The 15493-nt window shown below is 42.4% G+C and overlaps 1 protein-coding gene across 3 annotated transcripts in view; it reads left to right on the forward strand.

Moving 5' to 3' along the window:
• Positions 1 to 15493, forward strand: part of TMEM132B (transmembrane protein 132B) — a 184848-nt gene that overhangs the window by 121697 nt on the left and 47658 nt on the right. For all 3 annotated transcript variants that reach the window (XM_025889618.2, XM_073881301.1, XM_073881302.1), the window contains exon 3: positions 7972 to 8115. In XM_025889618.2, coding sequence (XP_025745403.2) covers positions 7972 to 8115 — 144 coding nt within the window. The remainder of the gene's footprint in view (positions 1 to 7971; positions 8116 to 15493) is intronic.

A 15493-nucleotide genomic window follows, 5' to 3' on the forward strand; every position in this document is an offset into this window, starting at 1 on the left:
AGGATTTAAAAGGATGACAGACAGGAGCACCTGGGTGGCTCAGTCAGTCAAGCATCCGGCTCTTGGTTTTGGCTCAGGTCATGATCTCAGGGTCATGAGATTGAGCCCTGCAACGGGCTCTGCACTCAGCATGGAGTCTGCTGGAGATTCTCTCTCTCTGCCCCTCTGCCCCTCCGCCCACTTGTGAGCGTGCATTCTCTCTCTCTCTCTCTCTCAAATAAATAAATAAATAAATAAATAAATAAATAAATAAAATCTTTTAAAAAAAGAAAAAAAGGGATGACAGATAAATAAGACATGCCCACCAGTTCTCTTTTTGGACACTTTGGCTGGATTTCACTGTCTCCTTGAATGTAGGTATGGGCAATGAAACTTGTGTGGAATGATGAGCTCAGGTCCAGTCAGAAGCTCTAAGAACACAAGACCTCTTGCCCTCTCTTTCTCTGCCCCAGCAACAGTGCCTACTCTGTCACTCTGGTCCAGAGTAAGGCAATGCAGTGCAGAGTCATGAAGATTTACACCTATGTCTTATTCTAAGAGTTTTATAGCTCTTCTTTTTAAAGATTTTATTATTTATTTATTTGACAGAGAGAGAGACACAGCGAGAGCGGGAACACAAGCAGGGGGAGTGGGAGAGGGAGAAGCAGGCTTCCTGCGGAGCAGGGAGCCCGATGCGGGGCTGGATCCCAGGACCCTGGGATCATGACCTGAGCTGAAGGCAGACGCTTAATGACTGAGCCACCCAGGTGCCCCGAGTTTTATAGCTCTTACATTTGTGTTTTTGATCCATTTTTAGTTAATTTTTATACATGGTGTGAGGTAGGGGTCCAGCTTTTTTTTTTTTTCCCATGTGGATATTCAGTTATTCCAGCATCTTTTGTTGAAAAGACCGTTCTTTGAAACCTTTGAATTATCTTGGCACCCTTGTCAAAAATCAATTGGCTGGAAATGGAAAATGTGAAGCTTTGTTTCTGGAAATTCAGTTATATTCAGAAAAGGGTGAGTCCTCCATCTTTGTTCTTTTTAAAGATCATTTTGAGTATTGGAGTCCCTTCATTTCCATATGGATTTTGAAATTAATTAGTCAATTTCTGTAAAAAAGCAGCTGGAAATTTCGTGGTGATTGCATCAACTACATAAATCACCTTGAGGAGTATTGTCATCTTAACATTATTAAGTATTTCAATCTATGAACCTGAGATGTTTTTGCATTTATTTAGGTATTGTTTAGTTCCTTTCAATGATATTTTGTAGTGTTCAGTGTACATTCCTACACTTTGGTTAAATTTATTTTAAGTAATTTATTATTGTTGATGCTATTGTACACAATAACTTACTTTTGCTTTAATTTCATTGGTTTCCTATATTGTTTTATCTTCCTTCTATTATTCTTTTCCACTCTAGTCTTCATTTGTAGAATTCTGCCACAGATGCTATCATAAACCAACAATACACTGAGAAAGAATTTTTCCACGAAACAATTTTAGTGGCTCTAATACACAAAGAACTCTAAGAAATTCATTTAAAAAATACAAACAGGCAAATAGAAAAATGAAAGAATAATTAGAAAAATAACATAACCAAACAATTCACAGGAAAGCAGAGGCAAATAGACAATAAAAATATGAGACAAATGTTCAACTTCCTTTTGAGTTCAGAGAAATATTAAAGTGGCAACAAAATGCCATTTTTTTTACCTTTCAATACTGACAAAAATTAAACAGATTGATCCCATAAAATGGTGGCAAGGATATGGAGCCACAGTCTCATGTACCACTGATAGATGTGGAAAGATTGAAAAACAATCTGGCAGTACTTATTAAAATGAAAAATGTGCATGCCCTTTGGGGTTTTGTTTTTGTTTTACAAGTTTATGCATTATGGTATGTTTACCGCAAGTAGAGCTACCTTCTGTCATGGTCTGTTGCTCTTACAGCATCATGGAACTGTATTCCTTATGCTGTGCCTTTTATTCCTGTGATGTCTTCATCCACTCTATTCTTTATTCCTTTCTTCTTTCTGCTGCTTTTGGGTTTAATTTGCTCTTCTTTTTCTAATTCTTTAAGGTGGAAGCCCTAGGTTATTGGTTTGAGATTTTTTTTTCTTTTTTATAATATAGGCATTTACAACCATAAATTTATCTCTAAGTACTACTTTCTCTGCATCTGATAAGTTTTGGTATGTTGTGTTTTTGTTTTCACTCATCTCAAAGCATTTTTCCAATTTCCCTTGTGATTTCTGCTTTGAAACCACTTATTGTTTAAAGGAGGCTGTTTAACTTTCTCATGTTTGTGGATTTTCCACATTTTGTCCTCTTTTCTATTTTACTTTTACTCCATTCCTATAGGAGAACACACTAGTGAATTTTCCACTTGCATTATTGTACTTTTCAACTCCAGGATTTCCATTTGGTTCTTTTGTTCATAATTATTCATAATTTATATTGACATTCACTCATTGGTGAGATATTTTTCAAACTTTCCTTTGGTTCTTTAGACATGGTTTTTTTGGTTTTGTTTTGTTTTGTTTTTTAGTTCTTTGAATGTATTTGGGGAAATAGCTGGTTTAAGATATTTGCATCTTTGTCTAGTAAGTCCAACATCTGGGCTTCCTCAAGGACAGTTCTTCTTGATTGCTTTTTGTCCGGTGACTGGGCCATACTTTTTTGTTTGTTGGCATGTCTCCTAATTTTGTTGTTGTTCTTGTTGAGAAGAGGAAATTTTAAATAATATAAGGTAGCAACTCTGAAATTAGGTTATCTCTTTTTCCCTGGGTTTATATTTATTGTTGTTTGTTGTAGTAGTTTGTTTAGTGACTTTTATGAACAATTCTGTTAAGTCTCTATTCTTTGTTGTGTACGGTTGCTGAAGTCTTTGGCCCATGTGGTAGTCAGTCAATTATTGGACAGAGATTTTCCTAGACACTTGGAATCAGTAAGTGTCCCAGTCTTTACCAAGAGCCTTATTGTGTGTGTTGGGACATACACTCAATACTAGCCAGGCATTTGACAGCTCTACATTAGCTTTCACTTCCTGCTTTCATAGAACCTCAAAGTCAACAAGAGGTGAGAACTTAGAGCCTTCTCAGGTCTTTTTTGAGTATGAACACAGTCCTGAGCATGCACACAGCTCTAAATTAAGCATGGTCTTATAGATTCCCCAGGTATTAGCTTTTCAAAGCACCTCTGCACATCTCATTCATCATCTTTTCCTTTTAAGCTTTTGGGTTGGTCTTTTTTTTTTGCACCAAACTTTATTCACCACCCACAGGCAGCTATGAAGTTAAACAGTTGCCTACAATTGCTTTTAACAAATACCTCTAGGGTAAAAGTTTTTCACACTGGGTGAACTCAGAGTCCAGTCAAATACTGACAGCCTTGCAAGTGGGAATCTTCCAGGGGGCTATCAGACAAGTCAAATAATGGCAGTTCTTTGGGAATTAGGGTCTGAAAGGTCTCCAGCCCTGATCTGCTCTCTCCAGTGGCTTTTGTACTGCAAATCCAGTGGTTTTGACTGTGAACATGGGCTGTAATTTTTTAAAGCTACTGTGGGGCTGAGAAGTAGGGGATGGGAATAAATCAAGTTAAAATGCCACAAAGTTCTCTTTTTTTTAAAACCAAGATTCAGCCATTTTTCTTGAATAAATGCTCTCCTGGTTGCATAAGACTTTCTTTTATTTCCAGAATTCTTTTTTTTTAAAGATTTTATTTATTTATTTGACAGAGAGAGACACAGCGAGAGAGGGAACACAAGCAGCGGGAGTGGGAGAGGGAGAAGCAGGCTTCCCGCTGAGCAGGGATCCCGATGTGGGGCTCGATCCCAGGACCCTGGGATTATGACCTGAGCTGAAGGCAGACGCTTAATGACTGAGCCACCCAGGTGCCCCTATTTCCAGAGTTCTAAAAAAGTTGATTTTGAGGTTTTTTTTTTTCAGTTTTCTCATTGCTTTTATGGAGAGAATTTTCGGATGTCCTTACTCTGCCATTTTCACTGATGCTGCTGTAGTGTGCAACATTAATGGAAACTCATCTTCATAAAGGAATGTAAATATGCTTTCAAGACATAAAAGCTAGAGCTTTCACAAATAGGAGCAGAATAAAAGACCTGTATTTTGATAGATGGTGAATTTTTAGCTGTCTGTGGCACCAGGGAATGATTTAAATGTAATATATAACAAGATAAATTGCTTTCTCATTGTGTCAGAGGCAGGTAGGATTGCCTTTGGGATTTGGGGGAGGCCATTAATGGACACTGGAAAACATGGTTGCAAAAATCTCAGTCACATAGGCAAAAACTAAAGGAAGAAATATAGCTGCAGAGGCATTTGAGATAAAATCATAAGCTTGGTTCAGTTGTGATTGGTTGTTATGAGAAATAAAGTCACCTCCCTTGAAACTCAGTTAGGCAAAATTATTGTGATGCCTTCCTTGAAGGCTGTGAGCTTCTACAGGGTAGAGATTGGTGTTCATTTTAGAGCCTAGCATGTTGCCTATTCTCACGTGTATTTGTCAAGACTTTCAGTTTAAGTTGGCTTACAATTAAAATTGGCTTAAGTAAAACAGTTTATTTTATATATCGAAATTTCTAAAGATAGCAGACACAGATATAGCTGGATTCAGAAACTCAGAAATCTTTCCCAAGAATCTGTCTTATCCTGCTCTTGTCTTTGATTTCCTTTGTTTGCATTTCACTTGAATCAGTCTTTGAGGACATGACACTGGCATACCTCAATGGGCCATATTTGGTTTGTGGGCTCATCTGTGAAGCCCGACTTTGTGGTCTGAGATCAGCACCATCTAAGCCACATTCATTGGTAGCAGAGTAGGATGATACCCAAAGGAAAATAAAATGTCATTACAAACAGAAGGTTGGATGGACGTTCAGCATCCATGAATGCTCATCAGGCAGAATTAATGCCTGCCCACTACATACAGCAAACACCCATATAGATTTTTTTCATTGCATTATGAGTAGAATTTAGCCATTTGCTCTGGAATCATGATATAGTCTCTGTTCTTTGTATACATTGTAATCACACCCACACCCACACCACTATCCCACCTTTGGTGAGTCCTCATTTCAACTTCTGCAGCGCTTCCTGCTTCCTGTCCTTGCTGTACCTCTTAAATATAAAGGTACATATAGTTCACGTCCCTGGTGGGAATGGGATACTCAGGAACATGGACTAGAGTTATATGCTTTTGGACTTAACTCCTTGAGAGTCCATACGGGGGAGAGGACATATATAAAAAATTCCAACTTATTTTTTCATCTTTCTTAGACTGGGTTGGCATTGTTTACAACTGTTCATTACAAAGTTGATGTTTTTTATTGACAAGTAGCTATTATTTTTCAGGTTTACTATCAATGAATAATAAATCTATTCTTATAATACTAGGATTTATATTGGGAGGGTTGTTGAGTAAACTGAATGAGCAATTAATTACACGTAAAGTACTTAGAACACTGTCTATCATCATCATCATTATCACTCACTGACTCCATCTCTTACCCATCTTCAGGCTTAAGGTGGACAATGAGGGGCTGATTTAGAAAATTGAATGTGGGACCCACTTAGTGCTTGAGCTGAAGCTAGGGGCTCCAAGAGTGAAAGGAGCACTTGAAATAATCATCCATTGGGTTGATTCTGGTGGAGCCGACTGCTGAGTGTTTGGAGGATCTCAGTGCCGAGCCACATTGCCCAGTTCCCCACCGGCTTCTCTGGTTGGCTCTTTCTCTTCAGACAAGTATGAGCATCTTCAGCAGAGTCCCTTTGTGAACCTACCCGGCGGTTCTTTAATTCATTCATGGAGCCAATCTTTCATAGCATCTGCGGCAGTACCTATATTTATTGAGCTCTTGTTGCTCATTTTATGCCACTTCTGTTCTAAGCTTTGTACACAGATAGTTTCATTAAACCTTCATGAGGTCATCACACGGTACATATTTTTATTATCCCCATATTCCAGATCAGGGAACTCAGGCACAGGGAGAGGTGAGTAACTTGTGGCGGACCTGGTAATGGACTATAAAAAGCCATTTACACACTGCCACCCCCTCCGGCTCCACTATAGACGCCCACTTTCCCAGCCTCTTCTGCAGGTGGGCTGGCCATATAGGACAAGCTTTGGACTTCCTGATGAAAGGGGCAGGTGCAGCAGGTGCACTCCCTCCCCATCCCACCTTCTCCCTGGTGAGACAGTGGACATATGGCTGGTGTGATGGATGCCATCTTGTTTCCCTGAGGGAGTGGCCAAGAGAACTGCAGAGGAGTAGCCCTGGCCTCGTAGAGTCACTGGACCAGAGGCAGCAGCCATGATCCTCCAGACTCTGGTTATGTGAGAGGCGTCATTAAACCCATGTTGGGTTATTTCACTTGAGTCTCGTTTTCCATGACTGCAGATCCACTGAAACAGAGGCTGAGCCAGTTTCAAACCCAGGCCGTCCAGGTCCAGAATCCGTGCCTGTGACCTCTCTTCTGCACTGCTTCTCACACACCAGATACTGTCCCTTGTTCTGTGGATGCAAGGCAGGTCAGAACAGAGGTGGCTGAGACCCTTGGGGAGTTTACAGTTTGATGAATAGTTAGAGATGGAAACATAAACACAAGATAAACATACGGGGAGCATTGGTGGCTATTCCCATGCAGGGCAAACTTGGTGGTGCTCATTCACACTGTGGAGGGCGGGAAAGTCCCATTCCTCTGAAGAAGTGGGCCTGGAGGCTGGGATGGGAGGGTGGCAGGAGCAGAGGCGGGTGCGGTGGAGGGCTCTGCATGGGGAAGAGCAGGAGGCACGCTGAACGCGCACTGCAGTGGGAGAGAAGTAGGAGAAGTCCGTGAGGCTCCACATGGGGAGGGGCCGTGGGAAGGGCAAGGGGCCAGAGCGTGGGCCAGAGTCAGATCACCGCTGGCGGGGAGTGTGCACTCTCTCTTAGGAACAAAGAGGAAGACCCTTTCAAAGAGTTTCAGTCTAGGGGAGAGATGATCTGCATTCTGTTGAGATGTAAAAGATTCTCTTCTGCTGTCGTGGGGAGAGTGGACACAGGAGATGGGTTGGGGCCGTGGGGGCTGTCCCAGTGAGGACAGTCTGGGGGGGTGGTCATGGAGATGGCAAGAATGTGACAGGCAGGACATAAGTCATGAAGGTGGACCCTACAGGACCCCGGGAATCGGCAGAGGAAGTGAGAAAAGAACATGAAGCCAGAGCTCACAGATCCCTGGGCTTGGAGGGGACCTGGGGGCCCTTGGAGGCTCGGGGAAGAGGAAGGGTACTGGCGGTGGGCTCAGGAGTACAGAGGTTGATATTCTGGGACTAGTGCTCTTCTGTTATTTGTGCTGTTATTTGTCTTCTTCTTTTTTTATTTTCAAGATTTTATTTATTAGAGAGAGTGAGTGAGCGGGGCGAGGGGGGCAAGCAGACTCCATGCTGAGTGCAGAGCCCACGCAGGGCCCGATCCCACGACCTTGAGATCATGACCTGAGCTGAAATCCAGAGTTGGCCACTTAACTGACAGAGCCACCCAGGCACCCTCTTATTTGTCTTCTTCATTTGAAATGACACTGAGGGCCATGTTCGTTGCGTTAATAAGCTCTGAGCATAGGCAGTCACTTACCAAGTGACCTCGAGTGGAGATCTGGTGAATGTTGGAAGGCACCCTGTGCAGTGTGTGAGCCCCTCTGCAAGCTGGGGTGTGGGGGGTGACCGGAGGGGCCCTGGGGGGATGTGACCCTGCCCTGCCCCTGCCCCTGGGGGTGGAGAAGGAGGTCTAGCGGTCAGGTTTCCTGAGCTCAGTCTGGGATGGAATGCTTCTGACTCCAGAATTTCTGTGTTGAGAGGCCTGGGGAGTTGGTCCACGCCGATGGAGTTTTAGTGGCAGGACGTGAGCTAAAGTATAACTAGTCAGTCCGGTGACCCCTGCCTACTGGCGGGCTTCCTTGTGTGTGACCTGCGCCCTCTGTTCTCCTGTGCAGGATACGGAGGTGCTGAACACGGCCGTCCTCACGGGGAAGCCTGTTGCGGTTCCCGTCAAGGTCGTGGGCATTCAGGAGGATGGCTCCGTGGTGGACGTGTTGGAGGCTGTGGAGTGCAGGTCTGCGGATGAAGACGTCGTGAAGGTACAAGGGGCCTTACCGCCGATCCTGCCAGGGGTCCGGTCCTCTGGGGGGCTGTCCCTCTGTCCCAGGGTCTCGTGGGGCTGGAGCCAGGGTGACCACACTGAGGAGTGGGGGACTGACCCCTCTAAAGGAGACCTGTTTCCCTCCCCGGAGTGGGGAACCCTTGTGTCTTAAGCAGAAATAATTTTCATCCCCTTCTTTTGGTCATAGGACAATATTTCCCTAATTTTAGCAATCCACATGTCATCTCAATGTTTCCCAACTTCCTTTGTAAATAATATTATTTACTCAACAGATTTTCTTTAAATGCGTCACTTTTTTGAACTTAATACTAATTTAGCTTCTGAAGGGAAGGAAAAATTCTTCTTCAACCCTTCATGTTCTTCCAACTGGACTAAGAATTAAATTGACACGAGACAGATTAACAGGAGAAAAATCCCAAAGTTTTATGAAGTGTGCACAGAGGCTCAGTCATGAAATTGAGACCTAAAGAAATGACCATGGCAGGCAGTTTTTGTACTTTTTAGACAGAGAACAATGAATCTGGGAGGACCTGACAGGACAAAGAGAACTTCACTTTGGGGGAAGAATTCAGTAAGGAATTCTATCAGACAGGCACTCTGACTCAGCTAAAGCACACACCTAGTAAGGAATGCTAGAAAGAATGTGGGCTGGGGTAGTAAATTAGTAAAAAGTAACAAGGGGTGTTTACACAGCTTTCTTGTCTTTCTTACCACTCTCTCTAAATTTCCAAGCTCAGTGATGAGGATGTTTCTTTACTTCCGGGCACTGGGAGGGCATCTTTCACATGGGAAATTTTGGGGTGCAGAGGGGAGGGGCTGAGTGTCCTTGCACAGGTTGTCTCTTAAGTCTTTTATTTAAAATAACCCATATGGGGGGCGGAGCAAGATGGCGGAGGAGTAGGGGACCTGGATGTCGTCTGGTCTCAGGAATTCAGCTGAATAGGGATCAAACCATTCTGAACACCTACGAACTCAACAGGAGATCGAAGAGGAGAGTAGCAACAACTCTCTGAACAGAGAAGCGACCACTTACTGGAAGGTAGGGCGTGTGGAGAAGTGAATCCGAGGCGATATTCGGGAGGATAGACGGTGGGGGAGGGGCCTCCGTCGGCCGCTTCTGGCAAGTGCTAGAGCCGCGGAGCGCAAAATCGGACCTTTTAGAAGCCGGCTCCGCGGAGGGACGTCGCTCCAGTGGCTAAGCGGGGGGTGGAATCCTCCCGGGACAGTGGTGTCTCAGGACCCTCGGGGTCACAGAAAGACCGGGGGTGCCTGAGTGCGGCAGAGCTCCCAGGTATCGGAGCGGGGAAGTGGGCTGCAGAGACGGAGCCGAGGCGCGGGCTCTCAGCTCGGGGTTGCCATAAACTGTGATCCGCGGCCCAGTTGGGCCACTGCTCCTCCAGCAGGGACCCAACAAGCGGCAGATTCGGGGAGACTCCCCTCCCTCCCCCGGGAGGAGCGGTGCGGGAGCGCACCGCAGGGATCTGCTGGGTTTGGAGACTCCACACGGGGTCGGGTGCCAGAGATAGCAACGCTCGATCACAGGCCAGGTGAGCACGGAGTGCGGCCAGAGACCGGGGACACGGGAGTGACTGCTTTTCTCTGGAGGCGCACTGAGGAGCGGGGCCCCGAGTTCTCAGCTCCTCCAGGTGGAGATTGGGAGGCCACCATTTCTGCCCTGGTCCTCCAAAGCTGCACCGAGAGCTTGCAGGGAACAAAAGCTCCTGAGAGCAAACCCGAGCAGCTTGCTTAGCCCGGACCGACAAGGGCGGGGCAATTCCGCCTCCGGCAAAGACATTTGGGAACCACGGCAACAGGCCCCTCCCCCAGAAGATCAGCACGAACAGCCAGCAAGCCAAGACCAAGTTTACCGATCAAGGAGAACGGGAGAACTCCAGCACTAGGGGAATACTGCACATAGAATATATGGCTTTTTTACCATGATTCATTAGTTTTTCAAAGTTAATTTTTTTAACTGTTTTTTGTGTGTGTTTTTTTAATCTTTCTTTTCCCCTTTTTCAACCAATATCTTATCAATCCCTTTTTTAAAAAAACATTTTTATTTTTCATTTTTAGAGTCATATTTTATCCCTTCATAGTAGTTACCCTTATTTTTGGCATATATATATATATATATATATATAAGTTCTTCTCTCTTTAAAATTTTGAGATACAGTTTCTTCTAACAGATCAAAATATACCCTAAGTAACTAGTGTATGGCTTTGTTCTAGTCTCCTGCCTGATCACAGTCTCCCTTTTTTTTTTTCTTTAAATCTTCTGCTTTCTTCTTTCAAACAACTTCTTACTTTATCAATTCTGTTTATAAAACCTTTTATAATTTTCATCTTTACAGTCATCTTCCATCCCTTCATTGTATCAACCCTTATTTTGTACATATATAAGTCTTTCTTCCTTTAAAATTTTAGGAGGCACTTTCTTCTAACAGACCAAAATATGGCCAAAATCTAGTGCGTGGCACTGATCTATGCACTAGCCTGATCATATTTGATCATATTCTGTTTTTTTTGTTGTTGTTGTTTTTGTTTATTTTTATCTTTTTCTTTTTTTTTCTCTTTCTTCTTTCTTTCCCTTTCTTTTCCCCTGGTTTTAGGTCTTTTCTGATTTGTATAGAGTATATTTGCTGGGGACATTGTTAACGTGTTAGCATTCTGTTCTCTCATTCATCTGTTCTCCTCTGGACAAAATGACAAGACGAAAAAAATCACCTCAGCAAAAAGAACAAGAGGTAGTACCGTCTGCCAGGGACCTACTCAATACGGACATTAGTACGATGTCGGACCTAGAGTTCAGAATCGTGACTTTAAAGATACTAGCTGGGCTTGAAAAAAGCATGGAAGTTATTAGAGAAACCCTTTCTGGAGAAATAAAAGAACTAAAATCTCACCAAGTCAAAATCAAAAAGGCTATTGATGAGGTGCAATAAAAAATGGGGGCACTAACTGCTAGGATAAATGAGGCAGAAGAGAGAATTAGCGATATAGAAGACCAAATGATGGAAAATAAAGAGGCTGAGAAAAAGAGAGAGAAACAACTACAGGATCACGAGGGCAGAATTCGAGAGATAAGTGATACGATAAGACGAAACAACATTAGAATAATTGGGATCCCAGAAGAAGAAGAAAGAGAGAGAGGGGCAGAAGGTATATTGGAGCAAATTATAGCAGAGAACTTCCCTAATGTGGGGAAGGAAACAGCCATCAAAATCCAGGAGGCACAGAGAACCCCTCTCAAAATCAATAAAAATAGGTCAACACCCCGACATCTAATAATAAAACTTACGAGTCTCGGAGACAAAGAGAAAATCCTGAAAGCAGCTCGGGAGAAGAGATATGTAACCTACAATGGTAGAAACATTAGATCGGCAAGAGACCTATCCACAGAGACCTGGCAGGCCAGAAAGGACTGGCATGATATCTTCAGAGGACTAAACGAGAAAAATATGCAGCCAAGAATACTATATCCAGCTAGGCTGTCATTGAAAATAGAAGGAGAGATAAAAAGCTTCCAGGACAAACAAAAACTAAAGGAATTTGCAAACACAAAACCAGCCCTAAAAGAAATATTGAAAGGGGTCCTCTAAGCAAAGAGAGAGCCTAAAAGCAGCATAGATCAGAAAGGAACACAGACAATATACAGTAACAGTCACCTTACAGGCAATACAATGGCACTAAATTCCTATCTTTCAATAGTTACCCTGAATGTAAATGGGCTCAAGGCCCCAATCAAAAGACACAGGCTATCAGATTGGATTAAAAAACAAGACCCATCAATATGCTGTCTGCAAGAGACTCATTTTAGACCCAAAGACACGCCCAGATTGAAAGTGAGGGAGTGGAAAACCATTTACCATGCTAATGGACACCAAAAGAAAGCTGGGGTGGCAATCCTTATATCAGACAAATTAGATTTCAAAACTAAGACTGTAATAAGAGATGAAGAAGGACACTATATCTTACTTAAAGGGTCTCTCCAACAAGAAGATGTAACAATTGTAAATATCTATGCCCCTAACGTGGGAGCAGCCAATTATATAAGGAAATTAATAACAAAAGCAAGGAACCACATTGATGACAATACAGTAATAGTGGGGGACTTTAACACCCCCCTGACTGAAATGGACAGATCATCTAAGCAAAAGACCAACAAGGAAATAAAGACTTTAAATGACACACTGGACCAAATGGACTTCACAGACATATTCAGAACATTCCATCCCAAAGCAACGGAATACACATTCTTCTCTAGTGCCCATGGAACATTCTCCAGAAATGATCACATCCTAGGTCACAAATCAGGTCTCAACCGATACCAAAAGATTGGGATCATTCCCTGCATATTTTCAGACCACAATGCTATGAAACTAGAACTCAATCACAAGAGGAAAGTTGGAAAGAACTCAAATACATGGAGGCTAAAGAGCATTCTACTGAAGAATGAATGGGTCAACCAGGAAATTAAAGAGGAATTAAAAAAATTCCTGGAAACCAATGAAAATGAAAACACAACTGTTCAAAATCTTTGGGATACAGCAAAGGCAGTCCTAAGAGGAAAGTCTATAGCAATACAAGCCTTTCTCAAGAAACAAGAAAGGTCTCAAATACACAACCTAACCCTACACCTAAATGAACTAGAGAAAGAACAGCAAATAAAGCCTAAACCCAGCAGGAGAAGAGAAATAATAAAGATCAGAGCAGAAATCAATGAACTAGAAACCAAAAGAACAGTAGAACAGATCAACGAAACTAGGAGCTGGTTCTTTGAAAGAATTAACAAGATTGATAAACCCCTGGCCAGACTTATCAAAAAGAAAAGAGAAATGACCCAGATCAACAAAATCATGAATGAAAGATCAAAACCAAAACCAAAGAAATACAAACAATTATAAGAACATAATATGAGCAACTCTATGCCAGCAAATTAGATAACCTGGAAGAAATGGGTGCATTCCTAGAGATGTATCAACTACCAAAATTGAACCAGGAAGAAACAGAAAACCTGAACAGACCTATAACCACTAAGGAAATTGAAACAGTCATCAAAAATCTCCCAACAAACAAAAGCCCGGGGCCAGATGGCTTCCCAGGGGAATTCTATCAGACATTTGAAGAAGAATTAATACCTATTCTCCTGAAACTGTTCCAAAAAATAGAAATGGAAGGAAAACTTCCAAACTCATTTTATGAGGCCAGCATGACCTTGATCCCAAAACCAGACAAAGACCCCATCAAAAAGGAGAACTACAGACCAATATCCTTGATGAACATGGATGCAAAACTTCTCACTAAAATACTAGCCAATAGGATCCAACAGTACATTAAAAGGATTATTCACCACGACCAAGTGGGATTTATCCCTAGGCTGCAAGGTTGGTTCAACATCTGCAAATCAATCGACGTAATACAATACATTAACAAAAGAAAGAACAAGAACCATATGATCCTCTCAATAGATGCAGAAAAAGCATCTGACAAAGTACAGCATCCTTTCTTGATCAAAACTCTTCAGAGTATAGGGATAGAGGGTACATACCTCAATATCATAAAAGCCATCTATGAAAAACCTACAGCGAATATCATTCTCAATGGGGAGAAGCTGAGAGCTTTTCCCCTAAGGTCAGGAACGCAGCAGGGATGTCCACTCTCACCACTGCTATTCAACATGGTATTAGAAGTCCTAGCCACAGCAATCAGACAACAAAAAGAAATCAAAGGCATCCAAATCAGCAAAGAAGAAGTCAAACTCTCACTCTTTGCAGAGGATATGATACTGTATGTGGAAAACCCAAAAGACTCCACCCCAAAACTGCTAGAACTCATAGAGGAATTCAGTAACATGGCAGGATATAAAATCAATGCACAGAAATCAGTGGCATTCCTATACACCAACAACAAGACCGAAGAGAGCCAAATCAAGGTGTCGATCCCATTTACAATTGCACCCGAAACCATAAGATACCTAGGAATAAATTTAACCAAATAGGCAAAGGATCTGTACTCAGAAAACTATAAAATACTCATGAAAGAAATGGAAGAAGGCACAAAGAAATGGAAAAACGTTCCATGCTCATGGATTGGAAGAACAAACATTGTGAAGATGTCAATGCTACCTAGAGTAATGTACACATTCAATGCAATCCCCATCAAAATACCATCCACTTTTTTCAAAGAAATGGAACAAATAATGCTAAAATTTGTATGGAACCAGAAGAGACCCCGAATAGCCAGAGGAATATTGAAAAAGAAAAGCAAAGCTGGCGGCATCACAATTCCGGACTTCCAGCTCTATTACAAAGCTGTCATCATCAAGACAGTATGGTACTGGCACAAAAACAGACACATCTATCAATGGAACAGAATCGAGAGCCCAGAAATGTACCCTCAACTCTATGGTCAACTCATCTTCGACAAAGCAGGAAAGAATGTCTAATGGCAAAAAGACAGTCTCTTCAACAAATGGTGTTGGGAAAATTGGACAGCCACATGCAGAAGAATGAAACTGGATCATTTCCTTACACCACACACAAAAATAGACTCCAAATGGTTGAAAGACCTAAACGTGAGACAGGAGTCCATCCAAATCCTAAAGGAGAACACAGGTAGCAACCTCTTTGACCTCAGCTGCAGCAACTTCTTCCTAGAAACATCGCCAAAGGCCAGGGAAGCTAGGGCAAAAATGAACTATTGGGATTTCATCAAGATAAAATCTTTTGCACAGCAAAAGAAACAGTCCACAATACCAAAAGACAACCGACAGAATGGGAGAAAATATTTGCAAATGACATATCCGACAAAGGGCTAGTATCCAAAATCTATAAAGAACTTATCAAACTCAACACCCAAAGAACAAATAATCCAATCAAGAAATGGGCACAAGACATGAACAGACATTTTTCCAAAGAAGACATCCAAATGGCCAACAGACACATGAAAAAGTGCTCAACATCGCTCGGCATCAGGGAAATCCAAATTAAAACCTCCATGAGATACCACCTCACACCAGTCAGAATGGCTAGAATTAATAAGTCAGGAAACGACAGATGTTGGCGGGGATGCGGAGAAAGGGGAACCCTCCTACACTGTTGGTGGGAATGCAAGCTGGTGCAACCACTCTGGAAAACAGTATGGAGGTTCCTCAAAAAGTTGAAAATAGAGCTACCATACGATCCAGCAATTGCACTACTGGGTATTTACCCCAAAGATACAAATGTAGGGATCCGAAGGGGTACGTGCACCCCAATGTTTATAGCAGCAATATCCACAATAGCCAAACTGTGGAAAGAGCCAAGATGTCCATCGACAGATGAATGGATAAAGAAGAGGTGGTATATATACACAAT

This window comes from Callorhinus ursinus, unplaced genomic scaffold (assembly GCF_003265705.2).
Source record: "Callorhinus ursinus isolate GAN/ISIS: 27379988/994484 unplaced genomic scaffold, GSC_fseal_2.0 scaffold41, whole genome shotgun sequence".
In the NCBI taxonomy this organism is placed as follows: Eukaryota; Metazoa; Chordata; class Mammalia; order Carnivora; family Otariidae; genus Callorhinus; species Callorhinus ursinus.